At 39.2% G+C, this 17,944-nt stretch overlaps 1 protein-coding gene across 11 annotated transcripts in view; it reads right to left on the bottom strand.

Annotated features, from left to right (window-relative positions):
* NFX1 (nuclear transcription factor, X-box binding 1) overlaps positions 1-17,944 on the bottom strand; it is a 73,924-nt gene that overhangs the window by 14,380 nt on the left and 41,600 nt on the right. For 6 of the 11 annotated variants that reach the window (XR_012774310.1, XR_012774311.1, XR_012774312.1 and 3 more), the window contains exons 16-21: positions 17,467-17,697; positions 17,124-17,197; positions 14,322-14,423; positions 11,260-11,301; positions 10,796-10,894; positions 4,018-4,084 (exon numbers count right to left, since the gene is read on the bottom strand). Coding sequence is in view for 6 of the 11 variants with exons in the window: in XM_075493697.1 (XP_075349812.1) it covers positions 4,018-4,084; positions 10,796-10,894; positions 11,260-11,301; positions 14,322-14,423; positions 17,124-17,197; positions 17,467-17,697 (615 nt within the window). In the remaining 5 variants the exon portion in view is untranslated. Of the gene's footprint in view, positions 1-4,017; positions 4,101-8,806; positions 8,822-10,187; positions 10,267-10,795; positions 10,895-11,259; positions 11,302-14,321; positions 14,424-17,123; positions 17,198-17,466; positions 17,698-17,944 lie in introns of those variants that run through there. The other 5 variants (XR_012774314.1, XM_075493699.1, XR_012774313.1 and 2 more) reach the window with 4 other exon arrangements.

The raw sequence follows: 17,944 nt of genomic DNA, 5'->3' as shown, positions 1-17,944 counted from the left end.
GATGAGTCTAGGGGAACAGATGTTCGTGAGGCAAGCAAAGCCATATAATGATAGATACAGCTGAACCATATTAATGCTAAAACTTGTAAGTACCAAAATCCCTTTTATTACTCATTTATTCAGTTAAGCTGAAGTTGGTATCTCCAAAGGCAGAGTGAAAAAAAAACAAAAGTCAAAGTGAAATGTGTAAGCATAAATAACAGTAATCAGTATGAAAGACATAGTACTGATATAGGCAGAGCTACCTGAACACTTGATAGACTAGGATGCAAAATACTTTTACAAGTAAAGGTCTACGTCTAGAAACAAAGTAAGCCACATATTTAGTCAGAAAGGATTTAGGAGTCATGATAAACAAACAACTAAACACAGACTCAAGCATAAGGAGGACTTAGGGATCACAGCAAAAGAACAACTAAAAACAGTCTCCTTGCATAATACCATGTCAAACATACTAATCCAATCTTTCACTACATAAAAAGGGGGAGTTGACTTGGTCAGGTTGGACACAGACCTGAATGAGCAACACTGGTAACACTTACCAGGTACAGAGACATGCCCAAGACAACATAAATACCTGTGGGTTGCAAGATGAAACATAACTCTTACAAGGGAGAAAATAAAGCCTCTGAGATTTCCAGAAATAAAAAGAAAAGGTACGTAAGAAGAAGAACTGAGTAAAAGAGCAGGTTAACTTTACAGTGCAAGGGACATGTTCCCTTTTACACCATACACACCACCATTTTGAAGGAAAAGAAAGTCAGAGCATGGCCTCCACACATGCTGTCACTCCTGTCTTCAAGACGGGCAAGGAGGACACAAGGAGCTACAGGCTGGTCAGCCTCCTCTCGATCCCTGGGAAAATGATGAAGCAGCTCATCCTGGAACTCACTTCCAGGTACGTGAAGGATAAGGAACTCCTCAGGAGTAGTCAGCATGGCTTCACTGACTTAATAAACTTCTACGATGAACTGACATGCCTGGCAGATGAGGGGAGAGCAGTGGCTAGTGTCTACCTGGCCTTCAGTAAGGCCTCTGACACTGTCTCCCATAAAAGCCTCATAGCCCCTCAAGCTGTTGCTGTAGGGGCTGGATGAGCAGACAGTGAGGTGGATTGAAAACTGGCCCAATGGCCGGGCCCTGAGGGTGGCCATGAGCGGTGCCAAGTCTAGTTTGGAGGCTGATAACTAGCAGTGTACCCTGGGGGGGAAGGAGGAGGGCCACATGCTCGGTCCAGTCCTGTTTAACATCTTCATGATGTTCATTTCATGTTCTTCATTGGTGATTTGGATGATGGGACAGAGCGTACCCTCAGCAAGTTTGCCAATGACACTAAGTTGGGAGGAGTGACTGATAGGCCAGAGGGGCATGCTGCCACTCAGTGTGAGCTTGACGGGCTGGAGAAATGGGCTGACAGAACCTCGGGAAGTTCAGCAAGGAGAAGTGCAAAGTCCTGCACCTGGTGAGGAACAACCCCACACACCAGTGTATGCTGGGGACCACCCAGCTGGAAAGCAGCTTGGCAGAAAAGGACCTGGGGGTCCTGGTGGGCACCAAGTTGAACATGAGCCAGCAATGTGCCCGTGCGGCAAAGAAGGCTACTGGTATCCTGGGCTGCATTAGGCAAAGTAGTGCCAGCAGGCTGAGGGAGGTGCTCCTTCCCCTCTACTCGGCACTGGCGAGGCCACACCTGGAGTACTGTGTCCAGTTCTGGGCTCTCCAGTACAAGAGAGACATGGACATACCGGAGGACAGTGAAGGACCACAAAAATGATTAAGGGACTGGAGCATCTCTCCATTGAGGAAAGGCTAAGAGAGCTGTTACTGTTCATCCTGGAGAAGAGAAGGCTCAAGGGTGATATTATCAATGTCTATAAATACCTGAAGGGAGGGTGCAAAGAAGACGGAGGCAGGCTCTTTTCCATGGTGCACAGTGACAGGGCGAGAGGCAATGGGCACAAACTGAAACACAGGAGGTTCCCTCTGAACATCAAGAAACACTCTTTTTACTGTGAGGATGACTGAGTACTGTCACAGTTTGCCCTGGGAGGCTGTGGCCTCTCCATCCTTGGAGATATTCAGCAGCCATGTGGACATAGCCCTGGGCAGCGAGCTCTAGGCGGCCCTGCTTGAGCAGGGGGGTGAGAGATGACCTCCAGAGATCACTTCCAATGTCAAACGTTCCGCAATTCTGTGAAACAACTACATCCTCCTGTAGCTGGGCACAAGTCAATCTACTGTTACCAAATGGGCTCATGTGCAGAAGCACAGGAAGTTTGTAAGCAATGTGAATAATGCATAGCTAGAATGGATGTCTAAACAGAAAACTGGTAAGCAGAAATCTAAACATTTCAAGAAGGAATTTGACAGCCTTGTGAAAGTTAATATGTAACTAATAGAGAATTTTTAGGGACAGAACACTGAGATTGTCATGGAAGTCCTCAGGTAACTGTTAGGCTTGCCTACTGAAGACTTCACGAAAAAAGAATGATTTCTTATCTGCATTTGCATTATCATATATGGATACCGAGCTTCAAGGTTTGTGTCACTTGCCTTTGGTGTTCAGAAAGAAATCTCTTCCCCTTTGAAATATAATTTGACTTTATAATTTGAATTCTGGGTACTTCTTGTACCTTATGGACCAGCAATTCCCAACAGCCTGAGGGGCAGAATGGTGCAGAACTGATCCTTGAGATACTGAATTGTCATGTGGGCCTAACTGGTTCATCCTGATCATGATAAAAGCTTAAGTAACCACTGGGTAATTCTCCCTTTGGGTCAGACAGGGAAAAGATTGTCACATCTGGTTTGTTCTTGTTTTCTCATTCTCTTCTGCAATCTGGTTCTTGAGCTCTCTGGTTCTCTTGTTCTCTCGTATTTGATGTGACTAATTCATTGTATATTGCAAATTCAATACCTGTGGTTGCCCTTTTTTTTAATATATATTACATATCTTGGTTTGACGTTAGCATAGGCATATACATTGGTATACACAGTTATAGCTATACAGAAATATATATATATGTGTGTGTGTGTGTATAATAAAGGCAGTATATAAAGGTATATGTGAAATAGGATAACCACAGGCAACAGAACATTGGACAAATTATTTTTAGGTGGTAACAACTGCTCTATGCATCTATTACCAAGTGTCTGAGGTTGGAAGGGCCTGAACATAATTAGACACAGATGGCCCCCTTTTAGACTTTCATTCCAATGTGGAAAATAATGGGCAAGAACATTAGACAGGTGGACAAGCACAAAGATTGTTTAAGAAACATCATACATAAAGAAGAAGGAATAAAGTTAAGTAACTGTCCTCAGGGGGTAGAGGGAAGGAAATAAATGCTTTCTACAGAAGGTTAACTCTTTCTTGAGCTAAGGGCAACTGAGGATAGTATGGTTTACACTGTCCTTTGAACCACATATACCAGGTCAGGCATGGTGTAGCAGCAAGCCAGGAGTATGCTAACCTGACAGGCCTGAAGGTGGAATTCTGATTTCACTGAAAAGCCTATGATTCTGTCTGTGGTATCAACTTCTCTAGGTATACTGGAGTCTGCCAAACAACTGTGGCTGAATCATAGTCTCCTTATAGAAGGAGGAGGCCTACCTCACAGTGGCAAATGCATGAAGGTATCCACAAATTTGCGAGCAAGTTCCACTACAGGGATCAGAAGAACCTAGGCTTTCCTCCCCGAAGTCTGAACCTTTAAACACCATCTTTGACGATTAATACTTTATTAACGGAGATCCAAAAGTTAACGATAATCCATTGATGCGTTAAAGCCTAGCACTGGTTGAATCTTTAAACAAAGCTTAGCTGTCACCAAAGTGATCCTAAACTAAAAATTTTGTTCTATTTATAATTAAAATGTGCACTTCATTGGACCCCAAACAGATCTAGTGTCAACTCATAACTATTAGTATTAATAAACTTTAGTAACATCAAACTCCCCCCAAACTAAACAAAACTGTTTCTTATAATAAAGTCGTACAGAATATCTGAATACTGACCTTATTCACAGCTTCCACAAGCATTCTCATTTCCTTCTCAATGTCACTGACAAATTTTAAATCCTTCCTGCAAGAACAGCATTCTAGGTAAATGAGGGAAGAGAGTGCACAAAGATAGAGTATCTTCATCTCTTGTAACATTATTTTCAACAAGAACAAAATTAAAGAACTCAATTGACTGAAGCAGAAGCAGGAGTGAGAGCACATTTTGATTTATATATTACACTATTTACATTAAAAAAATGTTAGTATGTCACCACTACTACAAAAATCATGAATGATTTTCCCTTCAACCCTTGGAACCTAGCATAAAATTCTATGATACAACTCTACTGTCTGACAATACAATTCTAAATTTTCAAATGGATAATGTAGATTTTAAATTTGCCATTTCAGTGGTTTTGAATTACTTGGCATTAAGGCAATTCACTTAATTAGAATATATGATTAGACACAAAAATGGGGATTGGGTGAACAGAGTGGAGTTCTTTTCCAAGACAGAGGAAAAGCGCACTGACTTTGGTCTTCAACTCGTCTAGCATGACAAATTAATAAGAACAAAAGAAGCGTAAGGCATTTTGCTTGCAAGCAAAACATGTTCTTGATATGAGATATTAAGGATTTTTAAATTTTTTTTTACCTTGCTTAATCACAGCAGGCCAAGTCTTTCACATAAGGGTGAGCTTTGTGCTCTGTTCTTAAATAAGAAGGTAAACTAACTCCAAAAGTAAGGTTGTTATTTGTTAGGGTACCATCCCCATGGGGAAAAAAGGCTACCTGAAGATTTCATATCTCAAAGCTGGTTAGTAGTAAATAACCTTATTTCTTCAAAAATAGGCACCATTCCATACCAACACAACACCACTTTGTGAATTATGTCAGAATTTAATCAGTCAAGAAATGGCTAGCAAAGTGGGCACCACCATGTTTGGTAGATGCCATACCAAAGTTCTGGATGCTAAAGTGAATGCATCATCAAAAGACCAAGTGGTCTCAAGCAAACATGCAAAACAGCAACACTAAGTAGCTCAGCTACCAACACCACTTGATCACTGGTTCGATGAACTCAGACCATCACTGGAAAACCTTCAAAGTTTTGTAACAGTGGACGGACATTGCATGTAGTTATCAGAACTCCTGGATTTTCAGTGAAGAAAAGTGTTACGCTGGGAGAATTGCAAAAAGGACCTGGACTTGTAGACTTAAAAAGAAAGGGGCCTCCAGACACCTAGGCTATGAAATACAGAGTCAGCTCATGCAGCATGAGGCTTTGGAAAGAATATTACAGCAATAGTGTCGGGGGGGGGGGGGGGGGGGGGAAAACAACAAACACAACAACAAGAAAAAACAAAAAGCAAAAACCAACAAAAAAAAAACCAAAATCCCCAACAACAACAAAGCCAACCAAAACCACTGATCTCTTCAGGATGAGCTTAACTCCAGAGTGTCAGAAAGCAAATACTACATGGAATGCCAGCCATGAATACCCAAATTTCAAGGTGAAGTGATCAGAGGAGGTAAGAAAAAAAATGGAAACAACAATCCAATGAGAGGGTCCACAAGCACCTGATGTGTAATATTTAAAAACCTACTGAGGAAACAGCTCACAGACTAGGGGATATGTTTAAAAAAAAAAAAATCAACTCTTCAGGAGCCTGTAGAAACAGTTATCAACTGGAAGTCACCAGTGAAACCAACCACGTGGGAGTTCTTTCAGAAACACTTAGAATGTCTCTCAGCTTCAAGAAATCCCAAGAGAGTAAAGACTGAAGTACTCAAATAGGAAGACAAAACAGAAAGCATACCATGGTGGGGACAGGACCGGGAGGGTTATGGTGGCAGCAGAAATCAACTGATTAAGAGAATGTTATTTCCTTGTAGGAAAAGGTGACATGGATCGGAGTAGATGAACTGTACAGAAACTAATTTCATGGGCAACACCTAACATCCCTAGTTCCAATGACTCTCTAAAGAGTAGAAGCAGGACCTTACTCCCTTTTGCTTGTAACATACTACATAATGGCAGAGTTGTGACTACCCATATGTGTGTTCAAAGGTGAGGCAAGTGTTTTATGTGCACTTTGTACCTCCAGAATCTTTCATATAGAACTTCATGGAAGAACAACCCTGAGCCACCTGATGATCTGAGTGAGCCCCAACCTACAGACTGTTCAGACAGGAACAACAAAGGGCAGGCCAATGCAGATGGTGGGAGAGACAGAACAATTGCTTTTTCTTTGGAATCATCAAGAAGATTCTGAGGGAGCATAATTTGGGTTGAGGAATCCTCAAGGAAATGGTGGACTTCAGTATTCCTTAATCTGAAAGTTTCATTTGAAAGAGGTACCCTCAACAAACAGCTGGATTGCCCTAGAGAGTTCTGGATGCATCAGTGAGCAGCTGAGGCAATCCAACAGGAAAATGCATCTTCTGTATCTAGATGTTCAGAGTGAAGAATAGTATTTTAGGCTGTTTACTCCTCTGCCACTACAGCTGACAAAGCACAACTAAGATTTTCTTTACAGTATCAAACTTCCCTTTGACATCAACAGATGAAACAGTAAAGAAAAAATAGTGTCTCTTTTCAAGAGTGTGCAGTCTTTCCTTTCCAAATTTGGGACTAAACCTCATTAGAGTGCCATGACATAAGAGGAGGGGAGTGTCAGGTTAACATGCAAGGAACTACACTCTTTATTCCTAGCTATACAGAAGCATGAACCCACACCTCACTGAAGGGCAAAAAGAAGCCTGCAGTTGCCAAGAAACACTGGCAAGCTCGACTGTTAGCAAAGGTCTTGAAAGGCCAAGGGTAACAGAAAATATCCATTAGGATGAGGAAGAAAATTAAGCCAGTTATAAATCATTTCAAAAGAAGATGGAAAAAAAAAATCCTGCAGGTTCAGTAGTCTTCTCTGTATGATCCAGATCAGATACATGGGGGAGTAGGGACAGTAAGAACTGGCTACTGCTTATTTCTCACCTGTACTTGTCTCTGGTTCTGGTCTTGCAGTTTTAGGTTGCTTGTTTTGGTGTCTCATCAACTTGCTCATATCCTGTTTGGGGAATTTAATTTGTCGTCATCCTGAGCTGGAATTTGCTTATATATTTACAAATTAACCAATGTACAATTCATACTGCCCTATCAAAACCAAATGGAGTGTCTCCATTTCCCAGGATACTGATGAGTATCTATTACCTGACTGAAGTATTTTCTCAAGTATCTTTAATTCTTTTGGGTTACTCATCTGAGCTTTTACAGTAAGTTTTCCAAGTTTTGCCAAGTGTGTTATTTTGTTGTTGTTTTATTTTAGAAGGAATATTGTTATTGCCTTCTAGCACAGAAATAATGATTTGCACATGACTCTCTCAATTAAGCTATTTATGACTGGTTATGGCCAACCAGATAACTGCTCACTGTGAGCTCCTATGTTCTAACCTGCAATAGACACTTAATGAAAAATAACATAGAGTAAGGAAGTGAAGTGGTTCTTAGAATAAACACATCTGATCTGACAGTTGGTGTACTGAAATTCTGCAATGTGGGACTCTAAAAGTCTCTTTTTCTGTGCCGTGTCTATAAATGGTGTACATTAGGCTTCTCCTCACCTCCTTGCATTGCATGTAAGCAGGAGCAGGCCTACTGCCATTTCAGTTCCTCTCAACCACACTAGTTAATAAGAATGTTTCTCATTGCTTGGTATTTCACTGTAGTTCTTGCTGTATGTTTTTTACTTTCCCCAGATCTTGCTGCCTTTGCCAAAAACTTCCTTATTCTTGCAACACTTGCTAGAGCAAGATTTTGCCTCTAAGTGACTGACATTCCAGGCTTGCAGTTTGCCAGTCATGTGCTTGAGAAGCTGCCCTCACTGCCCCTTCCTCCAGGCTTCAGTTCTTGTTTAAGAAAGCTACAAAGGTCTCCTACCACTAAAGCTGTACATTGCTCCTGTTGCCAGATCTCACACAGGAGTGCTTGGCTCTGCCTTCATTGTCTACAAAAGCATGTGGAGGGTTAACTCTTGGGAAGACTGGCTAAGACAACTCCTACGAAGGACCGACCTCCCTCTGTGTCTCTCTAGACTTAACCATGTGATCCAAGATTTCCCTGGTCCATACACCTGCTGTAGGGTCTTGCACAGCCAGTGACAAAATAAGAAAATTCTCTTCTGTGTAGCTCCATGTGGCCAGATATTCCAGATGTCCTCCTCTCCTTCAGTAGTCTTAATGCATTAAGTAGCAGCCTTAGCACCATCCTCATCAAACTGGGCATTGATACTTGTGCCAGTCTACCCTCCAACTTCATGTCAACGGGCCAACTTGAGCATTTGCTTGCTCTCTGTGTCTATTTCTGGAGCCTCTTAGAGAGGTCAGTGCTGAAGTGTCCACCCAGTGGATCTCTACCCCCTGATCTGCACTCAGTTGTGCTGGTACAATCATCTCTATGCTAGAAGATGGATTCCCCTTGGCAGCAGGATATCTCCTCATGTAAAGCTGTATGGTGTAGAGACTTTTCTTCTGACTCCTTGTCAGATTCTGACAAACACATCAGCAAGAGCAGCATGCAGCAGCATTACCATGCTATTCCTGGTGCTCCCTTCTCCTGTCACTCTCCTACAAAGGAGACATATTATCTTGGCACGCTTCCACTTACTCATCTTCTTCCTGTTACCTGGAGTTGTACGGCATCTTGGAGCTTTAGGGTTCTGTAACTAGAGATTACAGCTCAAAATCAGGAGTTTTCTCATTTGTAGATGTGCATTTTTTTCAGCCCTTGACAAGGTATCAGCTTCACAGATCAATGGATTGCCTAAACAAGATAAAATCACAGCATTCTACTCATGGTTTTGGCAGCTGCCGCCTTCTTGAGGCAGTGACCCTGAATGCACAGGAAAGCAACTGTCATATTTCTCATCATTCTGAGATCCCATACATAGATGTGTAACTTACACTCTGCAGAAAACCACAAGCCCTGAACTCTTGCATTACTGGACTGACCTGCTTGAGCAAGAATAAATGCATCTGTCAAAGCTTATACAGAATGCTGAGCTACCTGAAAAAAATACTGTAACAGATACACTTTGTAGATTCTGTCATTATGAGGGAAACCTAGATCTCTTGCAAGACTGCTGAGATAAAAGATCGTCAAGAGCAGTCAAGGAAGTAAGTTCATAAAGCCATAGCTTTACAAATTGCAGATTGCTGCTCATGTAAAGAGAAGTATGTTAATACAGGGAGAAACTCAATTTATCTTGAAGACTAGTAAAATGATATCCAGTAATTCAATGTGCAAAGTCACTGACTTGAGGACTAACAAAAATTTGTGCTTTAAGCTGTGAATCAGTAAGAATAGCCTGGGTGTATTAGTTTATCATGAGTTACCAATATAAAGTGGCTACAAAGGAAATGCAAGTAAAATCGCAGCATGACTGAGAAGAGATATTTTCATAGAGAGGTGTGGAAGCGTTAAGGTTACTTTTCAAGGGATCTATTAGACCATCTGGAATACAGTGCATGATTCTGGTCAGTTCTGTTCATGAAAGATGAACACTGTACTATGGGTAGAGAATGGCTGACAGGAAAGTGAGATTGGATTGTACTCCAAAAAAAGAGAGCGGACTACACACACGACAGAGGATATTCAGCACAGTAAGAAAGTGAAAACGTGTGCTTTGTTTTCTGAAAGAGGTAAAGCAAAACATATTCTATATACACTTAAGAGAACAGTCCTTATAAAATATCACTTTGAAGTGCAAATACTAATAAAACAGTACTACACGATGAAAACATTCAGCTCTTATCTTGCAGTAGGCTAATCAGTTGGAAGGAAAGCAAGAGGTGATTTATTCTTAAATTGTGTGGCTATTTATGTAAAATTTTCACTTGTCTCAACAAATCAGCAAATTAAAGAAGGGATTTTCAAGTAGAAAAGTTCCTCACAAAAACTTGAAATTTATGTATCATTAGGATAGTGAAGCAAGAGCAAGAGATAGTTCAGCTGTTCCAAAAACTTAGAGCTGGTAAAAACTAATGTCATGCCTACAAACACGCACACACAAGAGTAAAAACTTCTTAGATGACATTTGTCATTTAAGCATCTTTTTAAAACCGTGTCTGATCCCTCGCTGTCATTCCAGATTGCATAGTATTTATTAGTGTGATGCTTTTGATATTACCTTGACTTTCTATTGCCTCATTTTCAGATGTTTCAGTCTAGCAGCCCTCTTTGCAGTCAGCACTGGCATAGGCTGAGCTCTGCACGAATCAAGTGTTTTATTAATCCAATTTCTTTATTTTTAAAATAAAGGCAGTAAAGGAAAAAATAAATGAGACTGGTGGAGGGAAATAATGTCAGACTATGAGAGCATATTTCATTACTTAGCTATCACTTTTGTCTTTGTCTTGAAAAGTTTACAAGGAGCACCGAGATGGGGGTTGGTTGGTGTATGATGGATGTATAATGGGTGTATGAAAGCAGTGGAGATGTGGAAAGTACAGGTACTGATTCGTAGTAAGAATGGTGGAAAATTATGTTCCCATTCTAAATCTGGTCCTGTTACAAAACAAACCAACCCATTGGGCACCTTCTTGCTTTTCAGGTTCTCATTTTGGAAGTCTTGAGAAGTGCACATCACCTCCTTTGCCTCAATTATCATGTATTGCCAAGGCTGGACAGAAGGGTAAACATGGGCATTTTTACAAGAGTAAACAGAACTATTCTGCATTTCCCATCTTGCTCTTAACACTGTTTAGTTATGACACCTGTCATCATTAGAACACATACCTTGCATCTTCTTTTAAAAGGTCACTGTACTTTGGTCCAGAAGAACGGATGTTAAACGGATCAGAATTATCATCTATTTCAAGAGCCTCAGCAAGACGCCTAAATGTGAGGGTAAGAGGGGAAAAACCAAAACATAACAAAAACACAACCAAAGAAGAATAAATACACAAATCCCCACAGCCTCCCAAACGTTGTCATTGAAGAGTAAACATACAGGTTACTAATACAGATGAACAGCTCACAAAAGATACAGTCTGTACATTTGAAACTACTCATTTAGGAGTTCTCACTAGAATATTCTAGTAAGATCTCAGATCACTCCATATAGATCCCTGTAACACAGGAATCATCTCGACATTTGATTGGTTCTCTAGGTCATGCAGAAAAGGATTTTTTTTCCACATAGCATTAACTTTCTGAACCTGGACTACTTCTGAAAAAAAGCAAGCAAGTTCATTGCCCACCTGTTCCTCTGAAGAGCTAAGCATTCTTCATCACATTGCAACCTGAATTATGAAAGAAAAATACAATTAGAATCACTGCTGCTACTCATACTTTTCAAACTGTAGCTTTTTTGGTGTCATATAATTATCACAGCCTGAAGAAGCAAGAAGAGTGTGTGAAAATAGTTTATTTCATTAGATCAGATAATACAGCTAAAACCGACCAACCAAAGATCTTTGAGCACACAAGCCCTTCTCCAGGTCTCGAACAGAAGCAGCAATTACCAAAGCCACATAGAAGCTGAGAAAAACAGCTTCCGAATTAGATTTTATTATATTGGTAAATTAGATCATCTGAGAAAAAAATGCAGTTGATACCAGCATTAAGGGGATGCTAGGAAGGATGGGAAATTAGCAAAGGAAGATGTGACAAAGTCACTTACTCTTATGCATCAGAAAAAAATATCAGCCAGGGAAAACAGGAAAGTTAGCTATGCATATGAAGGATTATGATGCACCATAAAAATCAGTATTTCAACCGAGCCCATAACTTCTAGTGTCAATAGAGTTACAAATTTCAGTTTTCTGTCTCATCTTTGAAAGGTATTTTATAATTTTATTTTAAGGGATTAAAATATCAGAGAAGGATCAAGAGTTCTCCAGAATTTCACAGTGGCAGTTACAAACTTCTGCCCCTTAGACTGTGTAAGTGAATTGATTCTGTTGATAATAGTTCCTTGATGTCAAACAAATAATTTCTACAGGGAAAACTGGTTCGTTCAGTGACATGTATTATGTTTGGAGACACACAGCTATAGGATCCAGAACTTCGGGTGGTTTTCTCGAAGGAGGCAGAAGAAAGCTAACATACTTGCACTCTAAGATCAACCTGGTACTGTTTAAAGTAATTTGCTTGAAGAATAATTTTCTCCTCCTCTAAAAGAGGAATGTAGCCAATTTAGAGAAGCTACTCTAGGACTGACCAAATTTGTCACAAAAAAACCCAACCCTAATAAGGAAACCAAACTAAAGTATAAAATGTCTACAGACAGGACAGAGAGGAATGAAGACAGGAAATCTCTGCACAGTTTGCATAAAATATTCTGCTATTGTAAATGAATGAAGCAGATTAGTAAGATACTTTGAAAATACTGGAGTCTGACAATAAACTAGAAATTTAAGAATAAATATTTTATGTGCCACCATCTCTTCCCCCCCCACCACCTTGGTATTTGGTAGATGAAAAGAGTGGGGAAGGGAGAATGCTTCCTCTGATTGTCCTTGAATAAAGGCTACCTGCCACAGTTCAGATATCATATTAGGAAAGATTTGCACAAAGAAAAGTAATCTCTGGCAATTTCAACTATTCAAGGAAAGGGCAAGTCTGCCCACACAGAAAGATGTGCAGCAGTGACTACAACCTAATTCATATTACACATTGCAAAGGCTGGGACACCAACAGAGACACTGGTGTCTTATCTGCTTTCCTGGCAAATATACAGCTGTTAAGACAGACTTGCAGCTTCAGTAGCTGAAAAAGTCATCCCCCCCTTCCTCTACCACCCCAAACCCCCATCTTCCCCCATGAGTTCTAGCACTGCCAAATGGTTGCTTTCTTTAAAAAGTGACTCTTTTCTTTTGAAGAAGCTAAGGTGGCTTCATATTGTTCAGTATATTTGTATCTGGTGGGCATTGTGATACAAATAGGAACAAAGTAGTTGAGGCTCAATCTTGGTAAAGCAGAGATTATTCTACAGTAATTCTAGAGACAAAAATTAATGCTTATATTGTACATTTTTGAGTATTCAATTAATTGAAACAAAAAGGGTAGGCTAAAAAAAAGACTCAATTACTGTTTCCTATTTGTGTCTTTTCTTGTACCATTCTTATACAGTACTAATACCATGCTCTTTCAAGTTGCATGCAGGAATCAGTACACCTCTCCCTCTTTCTCCTTGTTTTTTCCCCCCACTTTCTTCTGAGGTATGACACTGGCCCAACTAGAACAAAGCTGGAGACTGGGATGAATAGGTGCTCCCATGCATCATTTCTGGTGTTAGTCCATCTTGCTCATACATTCAGAGTTAAAACTATTTCAGTGTAGAAAATTATCCAAAAGGACTCGGTAATAATGTGCTCCAATTTCACAGACATTAAACAAATAAACAGAACAGTAGCAAGAGTTCTTGAAGTATGCTGGTATTAACTTTTGATACAGAAAGTCATGAAGCAAACGTATGGCAAATTTCACTCTTTTGACTTTACACAACATAAAGAAGTATTAGATTTTAACACACATAACAGATTGACTCTGAAATAATCAAGTTCACAATTAAGAGAGGAGAAATGGTAACAGAAAATAAACTAAAAACAGAATTTAGGGACTTCAAGGGCACAGACTTCAGGCAGTCAAGTTTCTAACAGAAGGATGTTGGAGAAACTTGACAATTCCTTAAAGAATTGTCACTAAAAGTAAAAAGACAAGCTATTCCAATCCTGAGGAACACCAGGAGGAACAGAAAAATCACCAAACTGAAGCCATAAGTGTTTCTGTGACTTAAAGGCAGATTTGCAGTCCCAGCCAGTATGAGAACACAGAAGTGCCAATCAGATTGAGATACAAACGTAAGAAATCTAAAAAGGGTAATAGAAAAATATTATAAATTGTAAGATGATGACTAGGGGAAAATATACCCTATTAATCATCCAGGAAGGAATGCTGGATGCTGAAACAGAAGACAATATCCAAAAGTTATACTTTCTAGAAATCTGAAAAGATCCAGAGGAACTCTAAAGAGTTTGCTGGGTAGAAAGAAACTCTGAAACCACAATTACATTGTTTCATCCATAATTGTAACAACAAACCAGCCAATGATAGAGAACTCATTCTACATGAAAGCAAAACCATGAACCTCTAAGGAACTGCAAAATACCCTTTTAGCACTATTGTTGCAGTAGAGTCAGGCTATTTGAGGTCTTCCTATTTTAGCTGGGATTTTGCTCACAATATTATGTATTTTCCACATCGCCTATGTTTCAGGTACACAAGCGTTTCAAATATATTTCTACATGTATCTCCTTACCTGGCCTGCTTCATTTCTTTTTTCGTAATGAGCCTACTGATTTCCACTGAATCACCAAGCTGTAGGTCTGTTAACTTAGTGGCTATAGATATAGCAGCGATTCTGAAAAAGAAGAGTGTTAGATTTCATTTGAGGCAACACATAAATCTGCAGCTTTATACACCTTTTCAAAGGTTTAAACCTCCAGGTGGAAGAAGACAGACAGACTGACCATTTCCTCATCAGATTACAGAATGGGATGCTAGTTCCACATTACCTAGTTTTAGGAGTCTAATCTAGCTATGTAAATTAAGAGGTTACTCTCTCTCATCTCCATCAAGCAACTAGGAGCAAGACTAACAAATGGGCATGCTTCTTCAGGGAATTTTTCAGAGCATCAATTCTAAGCACGTCTAAACTAGGCAATGCAAATACTCTTTCTTCTCACCTGCTTAATATTCAAAATACAGCTGACTGTATAGCTTTAATTGCCTTTTTAACTTTTATGTGATTCTTCCTTAACTGTCTGCAACTAAAACCTGTAAAGTGAATTTATAAAGTACTTAGAAATTTGCTTAGAAAATATGGATGATACAAGCCATAAGGAAAGAGCAAAATGCCTACTGAGACTGTTACAAATTTCTTTATAAAGATTCTTCATCATTCCCTTCAATGAAGCCCTCCCAGGCTGATTTTCTTGCTAAAATTTCTATAACTAAGATATACAGCAAGGTTTTAGTGAAATATCCCACACCATTCTCAAGCAAGGAAATGGAACATTCTATCCTCTGAACCACCTTTTCTGTTAAATTCAGATAAAAGGCTATGTTTGTCTCTATATGTTTTGCATCACATTCAGAGAACTGTCACCTATCAGGAAGGAGGATAATCATATTACATTAAAAAAAAGCACTGAGAGGCACCATCAGCTTCATATTTATGAGGTAGTGACAAAGTCTAGGTAATGGGCCATTAGATGATATGACATCATCATTTGTATCACGTGTACAGATATAGCAGCACACTCCCTTTCCTGCTCCCTTGGGCATTCTTTCACTGACATTCACTGACAAAGCTCAAAGCTGTTTCATCACTCCTGTAAATGTTTTTGAGAAAACCTGGATACCCCATTAACTTGCTGACCTCTCCACAGTAGTACTCCAAGAGTTACTTTGTTGTGTTTGGTTTTGTTGCTGTTTTGTTTTTTTTTTTCTCTCCAAGTTGTAGATGGTGGGAAAAAAGCCAACCCTAACTCCCACAAAATCAGAATATTTTAATCTTTCAGCAACCTGAACAGTTGGAGTTATCATACAAACTTAGCTGGCATTAAATACTGCTTTTGTTAATATCACATGGGCCATGAGTAATTTGTAAACATATATGAACACATTTGAACGAACAGATACAAATACTTTCTTTAAACTGATTGTTTCTTTCCCTTCTGCTTGACTTGGGCTCTGATTAGATAATTAAATACATATGTGTTCAGCTTATGCATGCAAGGACTCTCACTGACTTCAAAGAACCACTTTCCTTGTATGAATACTTTTGCAGTGCCTGAGCTATAGAAACAGTGGAGAAATAATAGCCTTCAAAAATTTGGACTTGTAATTACATTACCTTCCCAGCTTATCATTAATGACAAGCATGTGTCAATTTAAACTGGTATTTCAAAGTTGAGCCACTTGTCTGATTTGTATTCACAGTGAGATAGAGCTTAACAAAAAAAAACCCAAAACAACCCTTTTTTTCTAAAAAAGAAGAAATAATCACCATTCCTGTAAGTCTATCTTGCATTCAACTTAGTATTGACTACAACTGTTATTAACTGTTTCTGATTAGCACATTTTTCTCCTCATTTTCATTAGGTAGTATTAAGCATGTATTACATAGATGCTAAGACACCTTCTGTCAGAATTTTAATCTGGGCAGTGTGCAGCAGGAACAAAGCAGCATATCCTAAGCTGGGCTAGTACTGGGCCCTCAAATAGCAGTTTCAAATAAAATAATTATTAGGAAGCTTTCTTTGAAAGACAGGAAGAATCTGTGACTCTGCTCTCCTATCAACTGGGATGCAGAGCAGAACTCTGGTTGCATATCAACTCCCTAGATTAATTTTTTGACTCCCTCTCAATCACAGCCTCAGAGTAAGATTTTTTTTTATTATTATTATTACTGATTTGCTATTTTCATTTCAAAGATTCCAAAGCCGTACTTTTCATTTTTTCCTTGTCCCTTCCTTGCCCTCTCTTGTAAGAAAGAGAAAGAGAAATAAGTTTAGAAATAGGGTCTGGAGACAAATCTATTGCTATAAATGGATTGGGTAGGACTCAGTTCGCGTATTAACAACCAAGATTTAGATGCCAAAGCTCTCCTGCCTAAATTTAGCTATTTCAGAATGACTTTAAACCACTCTTTAGCATCCATCATCTGTATTAATTAGTTCCATCACACATTAAGGGAAACTTAGACAGCAACTCACACATGGACTGCTATATGTAATTGCCTACACTCAGGGGCCTGAATCTGGACCTGCCCAATTAGTCTGCTCTATGTGGGCAGAGCAGAGTTCCACAGATAGGAGATTCAGCTTTGGACACACCACCACAGTTAGACTAACAACAGTGAAAAGAGGAATGTGTTCTTGTACAGCATAGCTGGTATGAAAGCTCAGGGCAACACAAAAAAAGAAACCGTACATGAAAGTACAAAACAAGTGTGAAAAAGCTTGTGAATTAGATATATTTAGTCAAGCCTGAAATTTAATCAAACTGCAAAGAAGTAAATCCCGTAACGAATTAAAAGGATTATTACAGTACAAACCTTTGATATGTATTAGATGCTTCCGAGCAAATCATACTCTCCTTTCTTCTTCCACATTCACATTGAAGATCAACCTGTTGTATCACACAAGAAAGCAGGTTTTTTTTAAACTTTTGTCCTTCTATGGCCATGGAGGGGTGTGAGGGAGGTAAATTTATTCCTTTAAAAAGTCCCATTTTAATGGAATAATGGCTAATTAAAGTGATGAATATTTTTTAAAAAAAATCAATATTATAAGTTTACAGAAAAAAATATCATTTTTTTGTCACAACTGTTATTGGCTGATAATTAAACCACACAATTCGCCTGTGAATTTACAGGGAATTTTCTTTGGGTATCTAACCTTTGCACAGCAGGATGTCGTCGGGCAGGGTGAAGAAGGATGACATGGAGCCATACAGGGGTGATTACAGTATAGCCTTGGAATAGTACATGGCTGTTTACACTCTTCATCTATAAGACATTCTCCTTTATGACAGATTCTTTTACATTTGTGCATTCCACATTTTAACATTTGATTGCAGCGAAGTCCGCAGGAAATGTCAGTGAGATGACAAGGAATATTACTTCGCAGCTGGAAGAGGGTAGGAAAAAGATGACAACTAAAAATGAAAAGTTATAAATGCAAATCTCAAAGTACTTCTACTGTTCACATCTTCATTTGGCACTTTCCACGCAAGAATTGCAATACTAAAATATCTTACAACAAAGACTGAGTTTTTCTTTATATCATAGTCCAATATAGCAGTTGGTCTGAATATGTATGGCATAAAAGATATACTTTTCTAATTTAATCACATTAAACTCAAACTCCGGTAACA

The sequence above is a fragment of the Mycteria americana genome, chromosome 2 (genome assembly GCF_035582795.1).
Source record: "Mycteria americana isolate JAX WOST 10 ecotype Jacksonville Zoo and Gardens chromosome 2, USCA_MyAme_1.0, whole genome shotgun sequence".
NCBI lineage: Eukaryota > Metazoa > Chordata > Aves > Ciconiiformes > Ciconiidae > Mycteria > Mycteria americana.
Note: the sequence above shows the minus strand (reverse complement) of the source record. Positions and strands in the feature narration are given on the sequence as shown.